The sequence below is a fragment of the Haemaphysalis longicornis genome, unplaced genomic scaffold, assembly GCF_048455015.1.
Source record: "Haemaphysalis longicornis isolate Haplotype H1 unplaced genomic scaffold, Haemaphysalis longicornis Haplotype H1 scaffold_7, whole genome shotgun sequence".
NCBI lineage: Eukaryota > Metazoa > Arthropoda > Arachnida > Ixodida > Ixodidae > Haemaphysalis > Haemaphysalis longicornis.
The window spans coordinates 42,818,423-42,843,203 of NW_027526422.1; the positions used below are offsets into that span (position 1 = coordinate 42,818,423).

General features: G+C 47.9%; 1 protein-coding gene across 4 annotated transcripts in view; it reads right to left on the reverse strand.

Annotated features, from left to right (window-relative positions):
* Positions 1-24,781, reverse strand: part of LOC144145373 (monocarboxylate transporter 14-like) — a 41,928-nt gene that overhangs the window by 2,371 nt on the left and 14,776 nt on the right. For 2 of the 4 annotated variants that reach the window (XM_077676957.1, XM_077676956.1), the window contains 3 exons: positions 13,850-14,112; positions 6,641-6,784; positions 325-1,305 (listed from right to left, as the gene is read on the reverse strand). In XM_077676957.1, coding sequence (XP_077533083.1) covers positions 325-1,305; positions 6,641-6,784; positions 13,850-14,072 — 1,348 coding nt within the window. In that variant the 5' untranslated portion in view covers positions 14,073-14,112. The remainder of the gene's footprint in view (positions 1-324; positions 1,306-6,640; positions 6,785-13,849; positions 14,113-24,781) is intronic. The other 2 variants (XM_077676958.1, XM_077676959.1) reach the window with 2 other exon arrangements.

Sequence of the window (24,781 nt, forward strand, 5' to 3'; positions counted from 1 at the left end):
CGCTGACATGGCACATACCCACGTGGGGGATTGGCCAAGAATCGGGCGTGAGAAGGGCTAATGCACCTGCTTAAAGGAGTACTGACACGAAATTTCAAAGCTGAGATCCGCTCTAGCAATCAAGTACAACGACAACACAAATAGGTGTCTGTGAATAAATGCATCTTTCTTTCTTTGTAGTTGTGTGTGTGTGTGTCATCTCTCTTTCGCGAACATTACCGAACCGCGCAAATTCAACTCGTGCATTCGCACTTTCACATTCTTCCCCTCGGGGAAATGCGGGGAATTTTTTTTAATGCAGAAAATTCTAAATATGACACCTACCAACTAAAAGCGGTCTTGTGAAACCCACGAGGCCAATAAAGAAGGCCATTCCTCCCATCGTGAGAGGCAGCGATTCGATTCCGAAAGCTCGTACAAGTAGTGGCGCCTGCAGGTATATTCTTGATCCGTTGCTGACACCTATAAGCGCCGAGCTGACCAGCATCAAGGAAAGGCTGCTTGACCACACAAAAAGCTCTAATGCAAGTCCTTGAATAAAGTAGCCGAGCAGCATCACAGTTTCCAGTGTAAGGATTCCGGAGTCGATGACGATACCACTCAGGGGCCTGAGCACGACGTCACTTGCTCCAAAAGCGTTCAAGAGAAACACCGCACGAGCAGGCGTGACGCCTCTGTCTGTTGCAACGTCAACAACTACCATAAGATATGTTGTCAGCCCTAGTACTATCCCTGAAAACGATATGGTATCTACGATGAACTCAACTGTCAAAAGCTGCTTTACTACGGACGTGGTGTTCCCTTGACTAGTTACTTTTCCACTGGCTTGTTTTGAGGATGAACTGCGCATCCGGGAAGGCAGCATATTTTGTGGACAGCATTTAAAGATGTATGTGCGGACAGTGCTTTCTTTGCAAGGATTACGCGAAGCTATTTCGGTGTTTGCAGAAGTTATGTCAGTTTCCGGGCCATTCATCGGTGGGTCAGGCTTTGGTAGAGTTGCCTCGGTTTTTGCTGATAGTTCAAGGTTTTCCTTGTCTGAGGATGTGATTGGTGGCCGCTGCATCCACACGGGACTCTTGATGATGATGACAGCGGGGCAGGCGTTGAGTATGATCCCCCCGAGCAGGAGGAATGTACCGCGTACGCCGTATGTTGCCCGAAAGTACTCGGCAAGGGGAGGAATAAATAGGGTTCCCAGTGCAACGATAGTGAAGATCATGCTGCACGCTGTTGTCCGCCGCTTTTCGAAATGCTGTGCCGCCACGACGTTGACAGCGACGAACGCTCCAGACACCGCTAGCCCTGCAATGAAGGACGAGAAAGTACAAAACAAGTCCGACATGGTCAATACGTCATGTGCAATTTATTATACAATCTTACTTGCAGACAAACAGATGTGTTCTCGTTCCCGTTGACATCTGATTTACGATTTTAAACGGGGAAGTGCTCCATACCGATTCTGACAGAACCAGAAGCTGTGCTGTCACTTTGAACACATGCAGCATCAAAAGTGTATAACCACTGGAAACATTCACTCATTTATTACTAGAAGATCCTAGACACGGCCATCTTGTCGTGGATTAGAATGTGGGAGTACTTTTTAAGTGAAAAGCCTTCAAAGCCCGTTGTGTTGAAAACCGCAGTTGCTGTTGTTGCTTTCGTTGTTACCTGGAAGAGAAAATGGGCGGGGCTGCGAAGAGTAAATAAAAACCACCTCCGAATTTGTTTACGAATCGAACCCAGCCTGCAGAGAAACAGTTAGTTGCGATAGTCGTTACTGCCACGCTACCTCAGCCCGTTGCCAGAGGGGCAACAAGAGTTCGCCTAGTAAGTCCGGTGCTGATTACATATCGCGTGGCAGGCCACGTGGCTGTACCGAGGTACATAACTCTGATTCTGGGTAATCTGGCGGAAACTGTTGCCAGTCTGACTGCACAGTTTCCGCTAAAAGATAAAAGAAAACGAAAAAAGGCACGCAAACATGGCGTAGCCGTGAAGAAGTCTTTAATGCATTTGATAAGTATCGCCAAGAGAAGACATAGTGGTTTCGCCTTTTAAATTAGTAAGCAGACTTAGAACCCGTTTTATTTTTCGAGCCATGTTGGAGGAAAGGAATCAAGGTCGCCATAGCTTAGCCTTCTCAGAAAACTGTGAAACTTTCACCCGAACACCCCTCAGCACCCCCCCCCCCCCCCTTCCACTTCTAGAGTTCTTATGTGCGAAGCGTTCAGAGGTGAACTGCCTTCCAGGTGTTTTCTTCTGATGCGGTCATTTCTTGCCGTTTCTGTTTCTTTTTTTCGAATCCTGTCAACGCCGGTATTAACCATGCGGCTGTTTATTTACCTTCGCAAAAGCCAATCTGACGTGAATATTTATTAGAACTACGCTGTAATATTTGCTAATGTGCTTGTATTTCTTCTCGGGATTCCCAAGGCCCCTCATGCGCGAAGGAATGTTGAAGTGCCGTGAACAGTGTCACCACAGGTTGTAGTTTAGAAGGGCGTTTCCTATACACACTTCGTCTTCAGGATACTTCGTCTTCAGGTTCCCTACTGTCGAAGGCGCACAAATGGCGCTACTTGTTTTTAAGAACACGTTAACCATGGTGCACGGACAGTGGGGTGCACACTTGGTCCCAATCCCCGAAACTGCACGCCGAAAGCCAAAAAAAGACATGAATTAAATCGTTCCGTAGATAAATCACGCATTCAAATCTGTCGGCTCCACCACACCATTCCTAGGGCGAGGTCATTCCTCCGCCGTCATTTTTTTTTTTCAGTTAAACTTCGATCGCGTGCCGATTTCAATACGACTGCTGTATTTAAAGCCAACTTAGAGCGCCAGTAATGATTATACTGCCACCTGTTCAAAATTACTCGGCCTTGTTCCTCCTAGTACAACCGTTAACATAGCAGAAGCACCCCGCATCCGCCGCCCAGCGGCCGTGGATGTGGCCGAGGGACTTGAACCACAGCAGCAGCAAGAAATCTTTTCTAGCGTCCGCATATTGTTTACCTTTTTGATTCAACAATAGGGGTGTGCGAATATCAACTTTTTCGAATGCGAATCGAATACGAATACCTGACTTCGAATATTCAAAGACTCAAAGATTCAAAGATTTTATTTCCTCAGAAGTACGAGGAGGCAGGCTGGGACTAAAGGCTACAAAGCCTGACAGAGGCCCCAGCCCCCTTTGGTACACTAAAATGATGAGGCAAAATCAAACAAGCTAGAAATTCTAATGTGAGTTACAAAAATACAAGCAACATGTGCAGCACAAGACATTACAGAAAAATATGGGAAAGGTACAGTAACGTACATTAGAGTACAAAGAAGTAAATTAAAACAAAATACAAGTGGGCAATCAGAGTACAAGTATGATTGAGTTTTAAAGATAGACACGATTACAAAACTTGCGCATTTAACAGGTCTAGAATCGAATATCGAATTATAATGGGGGACGTGGGTTTCGAAATCTACTTTTTTAGTTCTTTGTAGATTTCGATGAAAATTTGCAGAGCAACTGGAAATGCTTTCATGATAACACCATAAAAATGTGAAAGTAATATTTAAAAAACTTTTATATCTATATCTCTAAAATTTTCTTTGTTCACCTTGTACCGAGCTTGAGCAGCCTATAAAACATGGTATAAAACTTGTTCGTTCTTTGCATTTCCAAATGAATGGACGAGGGCGTGACAGTCTCTGATATTTTATTACAACAGAATTTTTTTTAGTTTTCCGTTTTTACAGGTAAATCTACAATAGGCATTTCGACCGTGAACGACTATTTGAATTAAAAAATCCCAAAACGTAAACCTGAAAATCTGAGAGTGTCAAAGCCTGACCTGTTCATGAAGGAATGTAACGCAAAGAATGGAATCAATATAGACCTAGCGGTAAAAAAAATCACTGGAACAAGCGATGTAGGTGGCAAAAAAAACTGTTTTGAGAAAATGGCTTCCCAAGGTGGCACATAGATTTAATTCATCAAACGTCGCTGGGGTTGTAGCCTTTCGTGTCCTTTTGAACACGGGGCTTCTGGAATGCCTTGCCTTGAAATTGGAGTGCACTGCACTTTGCAGCCTTTTTCTTTTTTACAAAACTCCATTTTCAGCTCCTCTGTGAAGAGTTTATAGCCCAGTTTGCGGACCAAAGAGGTGGGAGATGGCTTTCAATGCAAAGTAGGTTAGCTGGTTGCCTGTATTGCACAGAAAAACTTCAATTTGCAGTGTTGTCACTGTGGCAAGAAGTGAAGCACTCTTTTTTTACTTAAATTTGAAAACTGAGTTTCGACTTTATGTTTTATAACGTTGCCTGGAGCAGGAACTTAGTACTCGTACGTGCAGGTGTTCATTGCCAAGAGTTTACATACCACAATGGTACCAATGAGCTACATTAAAGCTCGGCATAATATTGTGTATAACTCCAACTTCAATGCATGCGCAATTTTTTAGTACTCTTGAAGGACATCCAATATTCCTCGAAGCAGAGAGAATATGCACTATAGATGTAGGCATTTCTCTAAAAATGCAATTTTTAAGTGCTACGACAGTAGCGCAGGTTTCTAACGCCGTCAACACCTTTTTATTCCTAACTCAGACCTGTTTGCATGATTACTCGAAATGCACGGGATACGTTGCGCAAGAAAGCTATATGGCTCGCCCTCATCGCGGCGCTCGTATACCGCAACATGTCATACTTTGATTGTTCCTGGCATGGCCACTCAGGTCGCGCTTAAGATTAACTCTAACGTCACAAGCATTAATTACAGCTACTGGCGTTCAATCGTACCCGGTTCCGCATTAAGGCGATGCTCCAACGCGCAGTGGTTACGCCGTGCGCGCCGCAGCTTTTGAGGCGTCGGCCGTTTCTTTCCCAAGGCTAGCCAGCCTACTGTCATGCTTAGCAATAACTAAGCGTGTAAGAGCGAAAGGCGGGGTAGTTGGTAACAATTCATAGCTGTAACTTAAGCGCACAAAAACGAGGACTCAACGTAGACGTGAAGACCAGCGCAGCTATGAATATGCGTGTAACCATCACAAATAAGACGAAAAGTTCACTTCGCAAACCGCTATCACAAGCGCGCACACCACGTTTCATTCTCCGGGATAAAGTCACCCGCACCCCGAAGCGTTCGATGGCCTTCGCCTTTGGAGCCAGGCAACTTCCCGTAATCTAGCTTATGATCTCAGGCATTCCCATCGCGATAATGTCCGTGTTGAATACCACAGCAGATAAAATGTCTAAACAGAAACTTGGCCGAGTGAAGCAGCGCAAATGAACTCAGAAAAGCGAAAAAGGCGGCCGCCAGCTTGCATTGCCGCAGCGACGCCCAATCAGGAGGGCCGGAAGGCCAATTTTTCTGCCGTACGTGCGTTTGGAAATGAACGAAGATAAAAGAGACGGCCGGGACCGGAAAGAAGATGAGTATGAAACATTATCGAATCGTACCAAAATGGCCGAGCACGGTGGCACCGTTGCGGAGATAAAGCGCTCCGAAAATTGCCGTTTTTTCGACCTTTTGCGCTGACATTTTGTCACCGCTGCTGCCAACAGTATTTTTTAGGCCACTTTGCGGCGGTTTCCGGCGAGAAAACTTTGCCAATACAGAGGATAGAAAACATCGAAGCCAAATATGTGGCTTTAAAAAAAACGATGTTTTGGTCATTTTTCCAAAGTTGAAAGCCGCGTCCCCTCCTTCCACTTATTAATCCAAATATTCGATAATAGCCGATTATTCGAACCATTTCGAATATTCGAAATGTTTCGAATACATAGTTTTCGAAGCGAATACGCGAATAAAACATGTAATATTCGAGTAATACTCGAAAGTTTCGAATATTCGCTCACCCCTATTCAACAATAATCGAACTTCGCCATTTCTATTCGCTTTATTCCGAACTTCACAGTTTCCCAGAGCAATCTAGTCGATGCGCCTGTGATACATTGTCGTAATCCGTGCTCTGGTTACTGTTTAATTGGGTCTAACACCAACTATTGGGCTAATATTATAGTACAGTTCGGTTCCTCGGGTGCCTTGTACAGGGACCTTTAAAAAAAGTTGTCGTCCCAACGAGCCTGCAATGTAAAACGATCGAAGTAAGCTTTAAGGATAGAAAACCAGCGTATTGGATTAGAGAGCAAACTCGGGCGAAAGACACATTAGTTTAAATTAAGAGGAAGAATTGGAGTTGGGCTGAGCATGCAGTGCGGAGAAGCGACAGCTGGTCGACAACGAAAGAATTACCAAATGGTTATCAAGAGACGGTACTAGAAGTATCAAAAGACCGATAACTCGATGGAGGGATCAGATGAGGGCGAAAAAGTACATTTGACCACTGGAGGATTGAAGAAATTAGTAGTCTATTGGAGAATCGTCCTGGGTGATGTGGGAATGTGGGAATGGGGTATCTGGGTGATGTGGGAATTGCGAAACCCTTTTTTTTTTGGCGGGTGCGCGACGCTTTGAAACCTTTCAGCGCCCTTCTGACTCGGATCCGCATCCTATAGGCGATACTGAACGCTACACTACAGGACAAATACTTCCTTCTAAAACGTTTTGCCACCATGGTTGATAATTTTGACTTCCGCTGACTGATCTTTCAATGGTAGCGTAAATGCAGCTGCTGCTTACCGTGGATAACGCCGTACATGATGGTCAGGAACAGGATACTATTGGCAAACCAACAGACGCTGGCCGAAGTGCCCATTACAATTGATGAGACGATCAACACAGACTGACAGGAGAAACGCCGGCACAAATATCCCATGGCAGGACCTGCAAACGGAAAAAAACGGTAGCATATATTTAGTTCGAATATCAGGGCTGTCCTTTTTTTCATTTTTCAAGGAGCACAATAAAATGAATTCCTTTTTACTGAAAAACAGCCTTTTCTAAACTGAAAGATCACAATTTTCATTAGCTTGCTCTGCTTTGGTTCCCGGACTAGAAAAATTTCTTTTCATAGAAATAAATAATTGAAGGCGGATTTCTCTCTCTCTCGCTCTTTTGCCTCTAGATTTTTTTTCCAAAAAAATTTTAGCCCAGCTTCAGATAACGTCGCGAAGGCTGATGTTAACAGCGATGCTCCCTAGCGTTCCCTTATCGCAAGGCTAAGCTTCATAAAACTTTTCAGAGCCAGTAGATCGATATCCGTTCGCTCCCATTGATTTTGGCATTGTTGCACTGCTCGAGCCACATACTGGAACCTTTTGTGACTTGTCAGCTTGGAACACTGCCACGAGGGGATGCCGCGAGCGCTTTTTGTTTTTTCATGGTGTATTTTGTATTTGCTACCGCAAAAATCAAGCAGTCATGTGCTTTTAGTTAAAAGAACAACAAATATCGCTTATTTATTGATGCCTTGCCTGAAACGTGCTTAATATTTCTTTTGGTTCAACAGTGTCGACAAGTGTAAACAATGCCAGCATATTTATAGTTGAGAAAATCTTCGTCTATAGAAGCGTGTCGTCCAAGCATCCTTTTAACTTGTTACATGTGTGCTTTGCGCTTGCTCTCCTCCTCGCTAGGCTATGTTCTCTCCACATAGCTGCGGCCGCGTTGCCACATATCGTCCCATGAAAGCATCGACCAGAAACAGCTTCGCTGTTAGAAGTCTGCCAGAGTTGTACCAAATAACTGCCGACCGAACGCCTAACCAGCGGGATCAACTCAGCCGAGCTTGCGGATTGGCGCCACCTATGAGAAAATTTTGCAACAGCAGGCGCCGGTGGCCAGAGCGATGATCACTATCCCTGAAAACTGGTTACGAAACCCTGCCGATAACTTTAGCGCTGAGTGCGGTACTGCAGGTGTGTACACTGGCACTAAGAAGTGGCAATAGCTTTAGCATTCCTCTGCCCAAAGCTTCGGGAGTACTTGTGCCGCAAAGCAAAACATGTGGTCAACTGTTCTCGAAATGACTTTGTCTTGCAACTCATGTCAACTAGGAAATATATGAGTTATTCGTCAGTCAAAAGCTGTGCTTCAAGCTTAGGTATTCTCTTCTGCATAAGGGGTAGGGCTTCCTACCGAGCTTGCGGAATGGCGCTACCTATGAGACAATTTTGCAAACTCAGGTGCCGGTGGCCAGAGTGATGATCCCAAACCCGGAAAACCGGCTACGACACCCTTCCGATTGCTTTAATACTCTCTGGACTTTGGAATTTGGTACTCTACTGCATGAATGTGCATACATGGCACTAAGGGAGGCCAATAGCCTTAGGATTCATTTGCACAAAGCTTCGGGAGTACTTGTGCCGCAAAGCAAAAATATGCGGTCAACTGTTCTCGACAAGATTTTGTATTGTCACCCTTGTCAGTTAGGAAATATATTAGTTATTCGTCAGTGAAAAGCTGTGCTTCAAACTGAGGTATTCTTTTCTGCATATGTGGAAGGGCTCCTGCTGTCGCGTCGGGGCAGCTGACCGTCGAGCCATTAATAGCGGTGGCTTTGTTTGCCCTTCTTCGTAGCAAAGCAAATTAGATTGGAATGATTTCATTTGATTTATGTATGGCGCACTACACACCAGAAACAGTGCTGGTGGATGTTTGAAACTTTCTACGAATGTGAAGGCTAACCCTAGTTGGACCTCTTCTTGATATGCTGTTGAATGTTCTGTTAAACTTTGCGGCCGCACCCGTCGCCATTCCGCCAGCCCCCTACACTCCACCCACCGTAGCTCGTTCCACCCGCTCGACATCGCCAGGAACCTCCTGGTCCCCCCGTCGGTACCTCCGCCCTCCCCCTCCCGGACTAGCTCATCCTCGTCAAGAAGGCAGCCGCGGTTAAGACGTCACACGTATTCTCATGAATGGGGAACCACTTCCACATGACCTTCTGATTGAGGCATACAGTAAAGTTTTTCTATCTCTCCGCCTCTAAAGGCAGCTCGCCGCTACTGCTCTGCGCTTCGCTCCGTCCCTTTTCGGCCCTATTTGTGGTAACATCAGCCCTACAGCCCCGAAGTCTGCTCCACTGGACGACATCCATGCCAGGAAGCTGTGGATATCACGTTTAAGGTGGGCACAGTTACAGTTTTTGTGCCTAACAAGAGATAGACCTTGCACAGCGGTGTTTAGGCTTAGGGACCCCGGCCGAACGCTACAGCTACGGCGGCCGCCCTCACATCCACCGGGTACCTGCGTGGCTCTACGTGGCCCCGGATCTAGAAGACTTTTTACCATCACTACACTGCGAGGCATTTAACTCCGCCAAAACTGTGAAGATGGCCCAACTCTACCATGCCGAGGAAGATGTCTGGGTCACCGTCCTCCGCAAAAAAGCCGCAGCCAAAGAACTAGTACTCCGCCCACAAGACGGTTTCGTCCTAGCCACCCATGGACCCGCGGCGCTCATGATGGCGATTGAAAGCGCAGCGAATCTTCTGCAGTCGGAAGCAAAGGCGATCTACATCGACGTACCTCACCCCCAGAACAATTCTCTGATCAAGTCCCTTCACGACTCTGCCTCCGAAAACATCGTACGAATCACCGGAATCTACATCGGCGGCCAAATTCGCCGGGTTCGTATTTATGCTACCGCAACAGAAGACTCATGCCGAGGCATCGTTCCCGGAATCGAGGCCGTACATCACCCGTATAGCTCATGCAGAACTCATGCCTCTGCGGCCCGGATACGAACGTTCTGAGCGCCCGAATGATAGGGAGGTCGGAAAGAGCACACCTGACGTTCAGGGGCACGTACGCTCCCCGTTTCGTCCTCTACCACCGCGCCAAATACGACTTCAAGCCACACAAACCGAAAGCCCAATTCTGCTTCACCTGCTATGGCATCCGCCAACAAGCGGACATTTGCCCACAAGCCGGCGTCATCAAGTGTAAGGCCTGCGGCAGCCTGCTAGACGCACCAGATCAAGAATACGCGTGCAAGCTGTGTTGCGCCAACTGCCAGGCAGAACATCCAGCGGACGACCCCACATGTCCAGCCCGCGAACACGCTGACTCCGCGGCATCCAAGGTGGCGTATCTCAAGAGAGTCCAGGCTCGAAACAAATAGGAGAAAAAGCCCGAAACGTCCCGACAAGTTGCTGCTGAGGGTGAGCCCTTTAGCAAACACGAAAGTCCAGGAGCCAGGGAGCCGGTGCGTCACTACAGACACAGCACACAAGCAGAATGCCGGTGAAGACAACAGCTGTGGCAAGCCATGACAGGAGTGGCAGCCGCGTCTCCACTAACGGTAACCGGAGAGCACGAAGCCTCAGCCTGTGAAGAAAGCGTTGCTCGGGGACTCGGTCAGCCTTGCCTCCCATCAACCCACGCCACACCAGGACCACCGTCCTCTCAAAAACGCTGCAGCGCCTTGGCCCCGTCAAGCACGTTTACTGCGTTGACGAACATCCTGGATAACATGAGGGAGGCATCACGGCTGTCGTCAGACCCGTAAACTACGAACTTGTCACGATCGAACCAGACGAACATGCTATCGACGACCTATAAACTCGATCTATTGCACGAGCCATATACGCCGCTACTACCCCTATAGTTCGTCCGCAAACACCCATCATCATCGCCACCGATTCGCAAGCCGCCTGCAGACAATTGATCAGAAATGATCTGCACCGCCGCACAGCCCACCTCATCAAAGACGCGCTCGACTACAAACCGTACACGTTCCACATTATTTGGACTCCTGGGCACGAGGGTTCGGCAGGAAGTGAGCGGGCACATACGCTCGCCCGAGCAACTATTTACCGGGCACCTGACCAGCTCTAATTAACCTTAAGCGATGCACAGTCGTCTTTCATCCCGCGCGAATACCTCGAGTGTTTTCGCGGACAGCGCAAGCTTCATCCCTCCCCACATCGAACACTCACAAGGAGGCAGTCCGTCCTCGTCCGACAGATTACGACTAACACATTACCCACAGAACATCTTCCACATCGCTTTCGAAATTTTCCCGGCACCCCGACTCGCTCGTTCTTCGGAGGTTACCCAAACATATCCCACACAATACGGGCCTGTGATCGACACCCAAAGTTGACCCTCATCCCTAATCCAACTCTGGCATCCTGGGAGGCAAGTCTGGCTGACCTTAGCGCTGCGACGCAGCTCCTGCGGACGTCCAGAGCGGATGAATCCATGGCCACAGCTTTCCAAGACGGCGCCCTGGACTGAGGGTGCTTAGGAAAATAAAGTTTGCTTCCTTCCTTCCTTCGCACTGCGCGTGCGGCAGCTGCCTATCCTTTTTCCTCCCTGCTGTTTCCTCTCGTTACGGTGAGCATTTTGAGTAGCTCTAATGTTTCCCTTCCCGAGTCATGCTCTGTCGTCCGTTCTCAAAACATTCCCCTGGCCCAGGTGTTTCCCTTCCCGGGCACGCGCTCCCTGGCTCGCGCTTGTATTTTTTGACCTCACGATTTCCTGTACCTCACAACGCACGGACTTGCAACAGAGAGGTCTGAAGCTTTCCCCTGAAAAAGAATCGAGTGAACAGGCGTGAAAAGGGCAACATAACAAATAATGGTTCCCATTATAACAGCAGTTATAACTCAGTCAAACGCTAGTTGTCCAACTTTAGCTCAATAATCATCCGTGCGAGTTCAATTGTTCGATACAAATACCACGCTCCTAGCAAGCAATATACTGTGAAGCATACAAGTAATTCAACCAGCGACAGACCGACATTCGGTTCATTCTGGACCACTCCTTTTGGCATAAAATCAACGTATTTATTTCCCTTTTTATTTACTTTTTTGAGAATGCAAAATTATGGTAGAGAAAGCGGGTGATTTTAAATTACCTTTATCAGGCCAACTTTACAACGAGAAAATTCCATTTTCCCGAGGATAAAGAGTGTTAAGTGACATGAACTCTCCAATTATTCCAACAAAGCAAGGCTGTGCATTTTTATTGTGGCCCCTTAAAGGGACCATGCGGACAAAAGAAAATTTTGTTTCATTGGAAATATTTCCTGGTTAAAATCCTACTGACACAACTTTTAACGCACACTTCGCTCGAATAAGCTACAAAATTAGGAAAAAAACGGAATGGCCATGTACCCACTAGCTCATTTCCCGCAATAGAACCTATGATGTCATATGAGCCCAGCTGTGCGATCGGCTAAGACAGGCAAACGCAAACGCAAATTAGGCATGGCTTTTAATCTTGCCGAACGATCTATTTGCGCTTAATGTATTGCATGTTTATTTTACAGTAGTTAGAATGGTGCGGTAAACAATGAAATCTACGAAAATAGAGGTAAGCATATAAGTACGGATGCGCATTGCTGTTGGTACTGGACGTACTATGCTGTTTTAGCTGCACAGCAGTCCGCCGCTTTGAAGCTGTCTTACGCTACACTGGCCTGTTTGCGTCAGCGACATTGTCTTACGGGACCCTAATTGTGGAGGATACCCCACGTTTTACGAAGCGAATAATCCTTACAGTAACAAAAATAGGCCAAGTGCAAATATGGTCAAAAACAAAGCAATGGCGGACAATGGTTCGTGGATGAGTATAGTACCGCCATCTGGGAGAGCTGACGGCAAGCATGGCTGCACAGCCGAATAACGCAGCGGAAGTTGGTTTCAATACATGCGCTGATGACTTTGACGTTACGAAAACACACGATTTGATGGGAGAATCAAAATTTTCATCTGAATAGATTAATTTCTCCGTTAATACGGCATCATTTCCTGCAGGACAAGCGCTGGGGGCACTATAAAACACGATATCTCTCGAATAAAACAAACTTGTATGTTGTCTGCATGGCCCCTTTTAATTAAGCTAGCATTACCACAGTTTTGAAAAATCCTTATCATTAGAAAATCACATTTTCACCTTGTTCCCTGAGGCTTCTGTATGTACGCCAGCACATACTAAATGAAAAGGATAATTTCAAGTCCACCCTTCTTTGGCAACTTTTCTCGCCATGGAATTGTTATTTCACACAGACCTAGATTCTTGTGTGACATGAACTGGCCAACCCTTGTGGCTTGTTCTCACGTTCAATCTAAAGCGCGCGTTACCAAATTTTCCTGGATAACTTTATATTTGAAGCACAACGAGCACAACATTGAGCTCGACATATATAGATTTTGACGCATGCATTTGCCTCTCCACGTTCTACTAGGTATGCGATTCTCTCTCTGCCCCGAACCCACTCCAACTTCTATTTCCCACGTCGATGAGAAGCTAGAGAAGCAAGCTAGATCTTGGTTCCTACTTCTAAGTCCGTTGCTCGCGCTAGCTAAGCGGTATGGAAGCTACTTCACGTCATGAATAGCACAACTTCTGTTTCGTAAATTATGATTAAGAAACGCTCCTGTTTATCATCCTACCGTTTACGTCTGTGAGGAGAGAGAACGATCTTTAATGAAACTGGCAATGGCAGGCGAGCTAAGCTGCCTGGCTTGCTACGCCAGATGAATACGATGACGATGACGATTATAACGATGAAGAAGAATACACATGATTTTAACTATTTACAAAGTCTGTCCCTTGTGTCTTTTAGGTACGCCAATAAGGCTTTCGTTGTACGAGCGGCACGCTTGGAAGAATTCCAAGGGCCTAATATGTCTCTCTGTTCTAGTCCTACGAAGAGCGGCCGGCCCAGAGACACTGCGAGAGACACTCTTTGCGTACTAAAGCGCGCACAATCACAAATGAGGTTCCTGTGAGGAGCGACAAAATGCCGCTGTCCATTGCGAAGAGTGAATTCTTTGTTTGTTATGTGCCTCCCTTAGAGAAAGAGCGAGAAGAAACACATCTGCTTCCAATCCCAAAAGGAATGTTTTTCTGATTTAATGCTCTCTCAATCATGTTTAGCTACATTGGCCGGAGACCTGCTGAGTCCTCCCAATTTAAAAGAAAATATTATTTTACCTGCCAGGCTGACGAGGCTTCCGCTGATAACGACTGGCCACGCAGCGGCTTGCCTTGTGGCGCCAAAGGTGTCGACAATGCCGTAGAACAGGACTCCCATTGCCTGGTGGCAGATCATAGCCAGTAAGAGCACCCAGCTGAGGAAGGCCGCCGTCACCCAGCTCCAAGTCGAGTCCAGCCCGAATTTAGGATCGGCCCGCAGCGACTCTATGCTTCGTGCCATGGCTGCAAACTGCAGCCCCACGGGACTTGAGTGCCCGTGCCTGCAAATAGCGAGCCTTTACTTACACTCTGCAACGCTTCACCTGTGAAACTTACGATGGTCAAACACTTCCTGCAACGATACAGGCACTACTGGGTTACTACCTCCTTCATTTATTTTGGCTACCTGAAGGGCCCCGCCGGGAAGGGGCATTACAGGAATGGTGGGTAGAGCAAGTGAATAGAAAATAATTGGCTGATACTCCCTAACGCGAAATTTGAAGGCAGCGTGAACTTCAGAGTCTTCTCAGTGCGGCGCTGAGCTGCTTCTTCGGTGGCGTGCACCTCTGAATTCTGGCGTCGACGGCGCTGGGTCCTTTCTCGGGCATCTTGTTCAGCTGCAGCGGCCGACGAACCCCTGTCTTCGTCTCAGGAAGTGATCGCGTCAAAGGCGGACGCACGAGGGCGCGCGCTACTCTGGCGCGGTGTTGTAAGAGGGACGCCGCCGCGGAGCACGTCGCGCGCTACACGGGTGGTGTACCGTTTTCCACCTCGCATTTTCGTCATACTCTCCTCCGCCGCTTCCCTCTTATGTGTCCCCCTCGTTCTCTCTGTTACATAGAGGGATGATGGCGAGGGACGCCACGAACCCACAGGAAGTGGCCGCTTAAAAGCTGCGCTCTAAAAATAGAATACTCAAGATTCATTGCACCATACAAGGTATACAATTCATAGATAACGTAGCAACCAGAGTAAAATTGATAGCGCATATCTATATAAAATAATGTGAAGCCATGGCATGTCTGGTTGAGTTGAGAAGTTCTAGGTCGGTTATCTGGACAACGTGATCAGGAAGATCAAAGTTTCTTGAGGTTGGGAAAAGCAGTTTCGGGAATGTTGTAGTTTAAAGGTAAAGGCCGATGTACGGTTTTAAGAAGCAAACCTGCGGCGCCCGACAAACGTTCTTTTGAAACGGTAATATTTTTTTTTGAGGTTCACCTTCTGTTGTGTTGTCACAATGTTCGGCAGACTAGGACAACGGTTTGCGGTTCCTTCTTGCAGATTCACACGAGAAACACGGAATTGATGTAGTGGTTATGGAGAGCCTACTCGAGGATAACAATAGCAGGTATTTTATTGGGAGAATTTGTCGTTAATGCGTATTTAACCACTTTAGTACACTGGGGTTTACACGTAAAAGTTCGGTAGTAGTAAATTGGAAAAAAACATTGCGGTGGTGTAGGTTTAATTTCCCCCGCCTTCCGTCCGTACATGCAGAAAACTTCATACCGCTGTATTGCGTTTTAAAGTTTAGAAATAACTGCCACATCGTATTTGTAAAAAAACGAAAAGAAATATGCACAATTCGACGACCAGTTAATCACGCACGACAGATAATTGAAGAAAAATGAATAGTAGTGAAGGGTAAGATAATAATGAACTGTCTATCTGCCGTGGACAAGCAAGGACTGGATGGAGTTTCTCTATATTTGTAGAGCATGTGCGCACAAGTTGAATATATGACTTCCTGAAAGAATACCAGTGTTATTCCCTGAGCTTGAATGTATTTAGCACGTATAAAAGGCAGATTATTATAATTTTTAGGCCATAATTTCGTCGGAGGGGGGGGAGGTCATTGTTCGGCATTGAAGGTGGAACAGAACAGAATTTTTAATGCGTGGCATTCTTTGTCGAGCGCCCGCAGTACCACGACCGTGGAAAGCCGTGAATTTCCACAAACATGCAGATTTTGCGGGAGTAACACCTGCAATCGGTATATTAGTGCAAACAGAGATAATTGGTTCTACAAAATATTGCAATGTAAAAAATGAGCAAACAATTGCGGATGCTTCCTCTATCATAGGAATCGGTAAAACACGAATGTGAAATGTGCAGCCAAATCTGCAGCCAAAGGAGCAGGACTTGCGTGTGAGCGGCTGTCTTGTGGGTGTGCTTGCCGAGTGACACCCTGCTGGCGAATCGCTTCGGCGAAGGTGCGACCACTTCGGTCCTGCTTTGTGGCGCGTACGGCAGACGGTTGCGCTGCGACGAGCTCAGCTTGTGAAACGCGAGAGGCAGAGTTCGTAGCTTGGACCGTGAACGCGAGAACGCCATCCGCTTTCCGGTGGCGTTTCTGTTCGCAGCAAATTAATCCCGTTCGAGACATCCACTCTTCGGCGTCGTTGCATTTTTACGGCCCCATCGGGCTGAGAAACGACGCCGCTTACGCGGCCCGATCGAGACTCCACTGTCGGCGCTCGTTAGCGTCATGATGCACCACTTCGCTTCACCTGTCCTAGACGGCAGTACCATCCGCGTCAATGAACCTTTTTCTGCCGCTTCTCCTGTGTTCGTTGTACTGGCGTCATTTTCGTGACGGATTCGAGTTCACTAAAATCTTGGTGTATCCCGGCGTAAAACACTTGTGTTAAAATAAAAAAAAAATAAAATTGTTGCCAAAAGGATCTCACAAAGTCAAAAATATGCATCTTATACCTCTACAGCAAAAAACCAAAAAGTAAACAAAGAAGTCCCCCAAAAAACATTGGAAATACGAATCAAAAATTGCGTGAATGGACCAACTCTGCAGTACGCTTTGCATGTTCGGGGGAAAAATAATAGTCTGCCAAGTTAAGGCACTTCATCCCTATAATGCGGTAACATCACTCGCGTAAATAAACGAAAGCAACCATAAAAATAACAAAATAATCCAACGTGTTTCGCTGCTCCTACCCGGGATCGGCTTTTAAGAACTGACACTCTAGACAAGCGGCATAAGAATGCTGCGCATTAGTTGACAATTCTCTGAATCTCTGAAATCAGGGCACCGGATACCACCACCCTTGGTGGGGAAGGGGTGGTCACTTGTGCTTCTCCAATACGTAAACCAGGCGTAGAAAACTTGAAGGTGACTGTAGCAGCTCTCGCTAAACCACCCTATTGAATGTTTTTTTTCTCTTTTAATTAATGAACGCGAGTAATGTCTGAAAGGCCGATGATATGCGCGACTTGACGAAGTAGAAGAAGAAAAAAAAAGAAAGGAAAGGCCGGGAGGTCAACCAGGTGTAGAGCCCGGTTTGCTACCCTGCACTGGGGGAATGGGACTCAGGGAATAAAAATGGGGGGAGAAGAGGAAGAGATAGGAGTGGGAAAGCGCGCACTCTAGTCCCGTTTCGGGTACTATAGTCTTTCAAGCAAGTTCCTTTCACTCAGGAAACGTAAAAGGGCTTTCGTCGCCTTCTGCGACGTCGATGGTGAAGACCGATGACTTAAAATAGTTTCCACCGTAAATGGTCGATTGTCCAATTGGCTCAGCGCGGTGGCAAGCACGCTCCTCTCCGACGAGTATTCGGGGCAGCGACACAGCACATGTTCGATAGTCTCTTCCGCCCCGCAGGCGTCACAGTGGGCGCTGCTGGCCATCCCGATGAGGAAAGAGTAGGCTTTCGTGAAGGTCACTCCCAACCAGTCTACAAAGTAAAGTTGACTGGGGTCGAGACAGCCCATACGGAATACGGCGCTGAAGAAGGGGATCCTGAATATACAGTCGGGGATTCGAAAAGTCCGGTGTATTCCATTGCTGCATGGTAATCTTGCGTGCAAGGGAGCGAAGCGTCCTGGCGGCATCGGTTCTTGAAAGCGGAAGTAGAATGGTGCGGTCGCTCTCATGGCCTGTACGGGCAGCTTCATCCGCCAGCACGTTACCAATGACTCCGCAGTGACCTGGAAGCCACTGGAAAATTACGTCATGGCCGGCTGTGATGGCTTGATGGAATTTTTCTCTTATCTCTGTCACCAGTTGGTGTAGGGGGCCGTAGCGCAGGGCTGCGCGTAAGCTCTGTAAGGCAACCTTGGAATCCGAAAAGATCGCCCAATTTTGAGGAGTAGCTCTGATGATATGGTCAAGAGCCTCACGAATGGCTGCAAGTTCTGTAGCTGTCGAGCTCGTGGTATGGCCATTACGGAATCGAGTTGTTGCAAAATCTGCTGGCACAAACACTGCATCTGCCTAACTGGATGACGTTACTGAGCCATCTGTGTACACATGTTTCCGGTCGTTGTACCGTTCATGCAGTAACAGCAGCGTAAGCTGTTGAAGGGCCAATGATGACAAGTCGGCTTTTTTTCGAATTCCCGGAACACTGTGACGAATCTCAGGTTGTGCTAGGCACCACAACGGGGAGGTCGGTGTTGCCGCAGGGGCGTACCTTGAAGGGATTTCAGCCCTGTGCGTTGTGATAATGGCTGAAAACGTAGATCGTGGTCTACTTTGAGGAAGCTGCGCCAGATGGTGAGAAGGCAGCCTCGTGAGTAGCCTGATGTATAGGCGCAGTGTTTCAGTAGCCACGTACGTTGCTATTGGGTGTTCCTGTTCGATGCAAATGGTGCCCACTGTTGATGCACAACGCGGCGAACCAAGACACGTGCGCAGAGCCTGCGCTTGGACGCTCTGTATTACCCGCAGGTTAGTGGTACAAGTGTTGGAAATTGCTGGCAAGCTGTAACGCAAGGCGCCTAAATAAAGTGCGGAGTACAGTTGCAGCATTCCTCTTACCGATGTTCCCCACGTCTTTCCAGCAAGAAATCTGAATATCTGGGCAATGGTGGTACGTTTTTTCTTAAGGAAAGAAACATGTGCGCTCCAGGAAATGTCCCGATGGGTCAACCGAGACCGATGAAGAAGCTATTCCTGGAGACGGGGCGCCGTCGGTACGACCGCGACGCGCGGGAGAGGGATGTAGGGAGCAAGCTTGTTCCTCGAAGGGCAGGCAGGGGCCAACTAACGTCACAAAATGAAGTCTTTGAGAGTATCGGCACTCTTTTCTGTCATTGGTATGTGCCGCCAGGATTTTCATTGGTCGGTGGGCACCACGTGATATTTGTTTACATATGGGCGCAGCCATTTTGTCTCTCTCTCTCTCTCTCTCTCTCTCTCTCTCTCTCTCTCTCTCTCTCTCTCTCTCTCTCTCTCTCTTCTTCTGCGCGGACGCTACAGCGGCCGGTCATACTCTGCCCGTACAACCGGCAGCGGTTTCGTTGGGAGAGATGGGAACACTCCAAACCAGAAACAAAAAGACCCCAGACGTTTCCGGGAGCATGAAGTGACGGCACTCTTAAGCGTAGCTTATTTAGTGACGCTAGGACCAACAATAACGGTCATTGTGTCATCAAAGGCTGTTTGGTGGCTTTTTGCTGCGCATAAGAGAGGTTGTGTGAGCTCGGGTGAATGTAGCTTTTTCTTGCATCAATGCTGGGATGCTTCGGAGACTATGAACTCCGCTAGGCCTGTAAGATTTTCATGGGAAACCGAATATAATATGAGTGAAAAAGAAATCTGGGGTAGATTGAAACTTGAAATTTGAACGGGTAGGGGTGGCTGCTGCGACATTAAATGAGAGAGAGAGAAAAAGTAAAGGAAAAACAGGAATGTTAACCAGGCTACGGCCTAGTATGCTATCCTGCACGGGGGAAAGGGGAACAATGAGGAAAAAGAGGAAAACAGAAAAAGAAGGGGAAAGGTACGGACAGAGCGTGGAGTGGTGTGCCCAGCGATAGGACACTATAGACATTGTCTAAAGTTCAGACAGTTCGTAGAGAGTAGTCTTGCGCTACAGTCTTTTGTGCAATTCCGTCGTTTTGAGGAAACACAGGAGCGCTTTTGTCGCCTTGTCCGCAGACGACGGAGAAGGCCAGTGGCCCAGGATTGTCTCCTCAGAGAACGGGCGCCGAGAGTCTAACTTTCGTAGAGTCGCAGAGAGCTGGCTGCGTTCGGTTGAAAACCGTGGACAATCGCAGAGGACATGTCGTATGGTCTCTGGTGTTTCACAGACTTCGCACGCCTCACTGGCTGCCATTCCAATCAAATAGGAGTAAGCATTTGTGAATGCGACTCCAAGCCAGAGGCGACAAAGAATGGTTGCATCAGATTGTGGGAGGCCTAATGGAAGGGGGCGCTGAAGATGGGGGTCCAGGGCATGGATACGAGCGCTCGTGAACTCTTGGGAGCTCCATTTCGATAGCGTGGTCTCCCGAGCAAGTTTTCGGAGAGTCCTAGCGGCGTCCGTCCTGGATAACGGAATAGATATGGTCTCCGTTTTTTGGTGTGCCAAGCGTGCGGCAGCGTCCGCACTTTCGTTTCCGACAATGCCGCAATGACTGGGAAGCCACTGAAAGGCAATGTCATGACCCGCTTGGGTCGCACGGTCGTACAGTAGTCTTATCTCGGCCAGCAGCTGTTCATGAGGTCCACGGCACAGGGCTGACTGGAGCGATTGAAGCGCAGGTTTTGAGTCGCAGAAGATCGCCCATCTTCGGCATGAAGTTTGTTCAACGGTATGAAGGGCACAACGGATGGCGGTAAGTTCTGCAGCCGTGGAAGTGGTGAGATGGGCTATTTTAAATCCTGTGGACATGGACATTCGTGGTATAACGACGGCGCCGGCAGAACTAGATGTTGTTACGGAGCCATCGGTGTAAATATGGGTGCAGTCACTGTATCTCTCGTGTAAATAAATGAGACTTAGCTGTTGTACTGCCAGCGTTGGAAAATCTTGCTTCTTTGTTAAGCCTGGGATAGTGAGGCATGCTCGAGGCTGCATCGTACACCAAAGTGGGAGTGGCGGCCTCATCGCAGGCGTGTAGTTGGATGGCATGCTGGTCATGTTGGAAGCTACAACCTTTGCGAAAGACGCATGAGGGCGTTTAGATGGTAGACTAGCAAGGTGATAATCCGGTAGCCTGGTTAGGTGCCTAATATGTGCCCTGAGTGTTTCAATTGTCACGTACGTGGGTAAGGGGTGATCACGAGCCACAGCAATGGTTGCAGCTGTTGAGGTGTACCGTGGTAGGCCAAGGCAAGTTCGGAGGGCCTGCGCTTGTATGCCTTGCAGTTGCTGAATATTGGTACGGCACGTACCCGAAAGTACAGGCAGGCTGTACCGTAGGGAGCCCAAGAATAGTGCGTCGTACAGCCGAAACATTGACTTCATAGATGCTCCCCACGTCTTGCCGCCGATGAACTGAAGAATGTGGGCCACTGCAGACAGCCTCTTCTTCAAAAAACGAACATGGGGGCTCCAAGAAAGGTCTCTGTCGACGACCACGCCGAGAAACTTGTGATGCTTCACATTAGATACCCTTTCGCCATTAACTGTCAAAGGGTATGCGTACATAGGCTTCCGTGAGAACGCAAGCACTGCGCATTTGCTGGAAGACACTTCCAACCCTTGCTTGTGCAGATAGGTGTTTGTCAAATCTGCAGCCTTTTGCAGGCGCACGCGCACGTGCCGTCGAGTCACTCCATCTGCCCAGATGCAAATATCATCCGCGTAAATCGACAGATGAACCGTTCTTGGGAGGGAGCTTGCGAGGCCGATGAGAGTCAGGTTGAACAACGTGGGGCTCAAGACGCCTCCCTGGGGGACACCGCGTTGGGTGTAGTGTATTGACGTTGGGCCATCTTGAGTCATAACCAAGAATGACCTCCCCGAGAGGTAACTTCGCACCCACTGGTAGACGCGGCCGCCAAGCCCCACTGCCTGCAGCGCTTTAAGAATGGCATCATGCTCCACGTTGTCATACGCTCCTTTCACGTCCAGAAAGAGTGCACCGCATATGCGCTTGATGCGTCTCTGCTGCTGCACAAAGGTCACCAGGTCGATAACGCAGTCGATAGAAGAACGGCCACGACGGAAACCAGCCATGACTCTAGGGTAGACGTTGTAGTGTTCCAGGAACCACTCCAGGCGTGCAAGGATTAACTCGCTCCATAATCTTGCCAACGCAACTGGCAAGTGCTATGGGTCGGTATGCCGCCGGGTCCAGCAGAGATTTTCCAGGTTTCAGGAGCGGAACAAGACGGCTAGACCTCCATTTTTCAGCGACTATGCCATCACGCCACAGGTCGTTGAAGTAGTTCAAAAGGGCGTGCCGGGCGCCATTGCCAAGGTGACAGAGGGCAGCATAGGTGACTCCATCTGGCCCAGGCGATGACGATCGGGTGCAGAGAGCCAATGCCGCCTCGAGCTCTTCCATTAAAAACGGCACGTCCATCCGAGAATCCCGCGAAGCGGGAATGTCAGTGGCAAGTGATGAACCAGCAGGACCTGTTCCACTGGCGATCCGAACGCAGAAGTCCTCTGCTACTTCGAGCTCCCCGCGTTTCTGGTGAAGAGCCAGAGCCTTGAATGGGGAGTGCTGTTGCACGGGGGTCATTATCCCTCGCACAGTTCTCCATATTCCAGACAAAGACTTCCGAGGGTCGAGTGATTCGCAAAAGGACTTCCAACGCTGCGCTTGCACTTGGATAATGCGGCGTTGGATCTTCTTCTGCGTCCTTCTCGCATCTCTTAAATCTTGGAGAGACTTCGTACGTCTGTATCTTCGTTCGGCGCGCCGGCGGACAGCTCTAAGGCGTTCCAGCTCTATGTCGAACTCTGTGATTTTAGGAGACAGCCGGACGGAACGTTTGCAAGCAACTAGCGTGCTTCCCATGGCAGACTCCAGATCTCCAGGCTCGTCGCCCCTCGTCGCCCCCGCAAAAATCTTCCATCTTGGATTGAAATTGTGACCAATTAGTCACCCGAATAACGTTGGGGTCGAAGCGACTTTGTAGACCATGAATCTTCAAATAAGTCGGAATATGGTCGCTTCCATGGAATCGAGAAGAAAGTAAGCGTGTAAAAATGAAACGAAGGTTGGTTTGTCCAACCCACACGCGCTTTATCAGCATCGAGAAGATATAGAAGCGGCACGTGTTTTCAAAAAGGTCCGCTCTTCCTCTGCGACAATATTCCAGACTTGTCTGGGAAAAAAAGCCAGCGACAACAGTATTTGCAAGTCCATTTAATCGAGACAACGGAGCCTGCATAAAACTTTTTATGAGACTTTCTGCATTTTGTGGACCAACTGGATGTTTGTAAACTTGCTTTCTTTGTTAGGTTTGAGTGCCTTTTATTTTAAGCAAATTTCATTAGAACGCATTAAACCACAGTAAACACCGGCCAATTGTCTTAGCTTATTTCCTTGCCGTAAAAAAGAGCGAATATATATTAACGACTTCTCGTAAATTGAAAAAGACATGTGCAAAAGAAATTAACCAGTTCGCTGCATCACAGGCGTTCCCTGAGCGAAGTATGACCGAAAAATATACAATTTCTCAATTTCTAAAAATAACTGACAAAAATCAAACACGGCATCAATCTAAAAATGCAATCACTTCGCTAGATTGTTGTTCATACCTCACGTTACGCGGAAATAAAAATATAAAAATAAAAATAACAAGCACCCCATTATTTGATCGCCGAAAAACTTTCACCCCTAAATATTTGTGCACCGAAATGTCCGTACACCGATGTGTCTGCACAGCACCGTCCGTGCACCGAAGTTTCCGCGCACCGAACTGTCCGACCGAAAAGTCCTGCACCGAAAAGTCCTGCACCGCAATTTCCTAGACTTGGATCCGGACATTTCGGTGTAGGACATTTTGGTGCAGGATGTTTCTGTGCGGACATTTTGGTTCATGGACATTCCGGTGCACGGACACTTCCCAACTGCGTCTGCCCACGGTGTAGTACAGGCGGATGTGTGTTGCGAGAACACCAACACGGCTAGTGTTTGAGCTGGAGCGCGTGCATTGTCATACCCGTGAATTGAAGTGCTGAAAAAAATCAAATTAAGCGAACGCAGGCCTGAAACGCCCGCGTAATTCGCGCGTCGAGTGGAAGAGGGCAGCAATCGTTGGATGATAGAGGCTAGAGCACTGCACGGCCCGGAAAAGGCACGGCCCGAAAAAATTTCGGTTGAAGCCCGAGCCCGGCCCGGGCCCGAGAAAATGCGTGCTACCGGCCCGAGCCCACTCGCGAGTGCACTATGCCCCACTACCTAGCTAGGCCAACGCATCGAACTGTTTCAATGCTCATGCTCTTGCGGTGTGCTGTTTCGTCGTGTGCTGTTCTGTCGTCATGCTCTTCTGCCGCATGCGCTTTTGCCGCTGTGCTATTCTGTCGGTGTGTTTTTCTGTCATGTGCGCTTTTGACGCTGTGCCCTTCTGACGCTGTGCTCTTCTGTCGTGCGCTGTTTGGACGAGGGCCCTTTTGACGCCGGGCTGTTCTGTCGGAATACCAACCCACTGCACCAAACATGTAATGCCGTGCATCTACACAAAAATGCATAGCTCGTGAAGTTGACACATTGGCATAGTTATACTATACAAGTAGAGATTATAAAAATTCAAATTTTAATACCAAGAAATGTAAATATAAAACCCTAACCAGATAATAAAATTCATAAACCATTACACTCTGGGAAGACGACGACCAGCGACGCTTAGTTTGGACTATACACAGCCTCCTCATTATGACGAAAGCAGAAAACTGAAATTCGAACAGGACAACGGTGCATTGTCTTGACGACGGACGGCTGACACGAGGAGTTGGAGGAAATGAGACGCGCAAATTGGCCTATTTGTGACTAATCTTATCGAAGTGCATATGCAAGTTCCGACATGAATAAGCTTCTGCATAGAATCAAACTATTTTGCATGAAATTCGGGAAACAGGGCATCCTTTTGGGCGAGGTGGTAGTTCATATTAAAATTAAAAACAAAGACACGAGGAAACGACGACACAGCACCCGTTCCTTCATTTCCACGTGTGTTTGTTCCTTTTCATGCTGTAGGTATTCTAAATTTAGGTACTTAGTTTTTGCACACAGTACAAAAACGCATTGAAC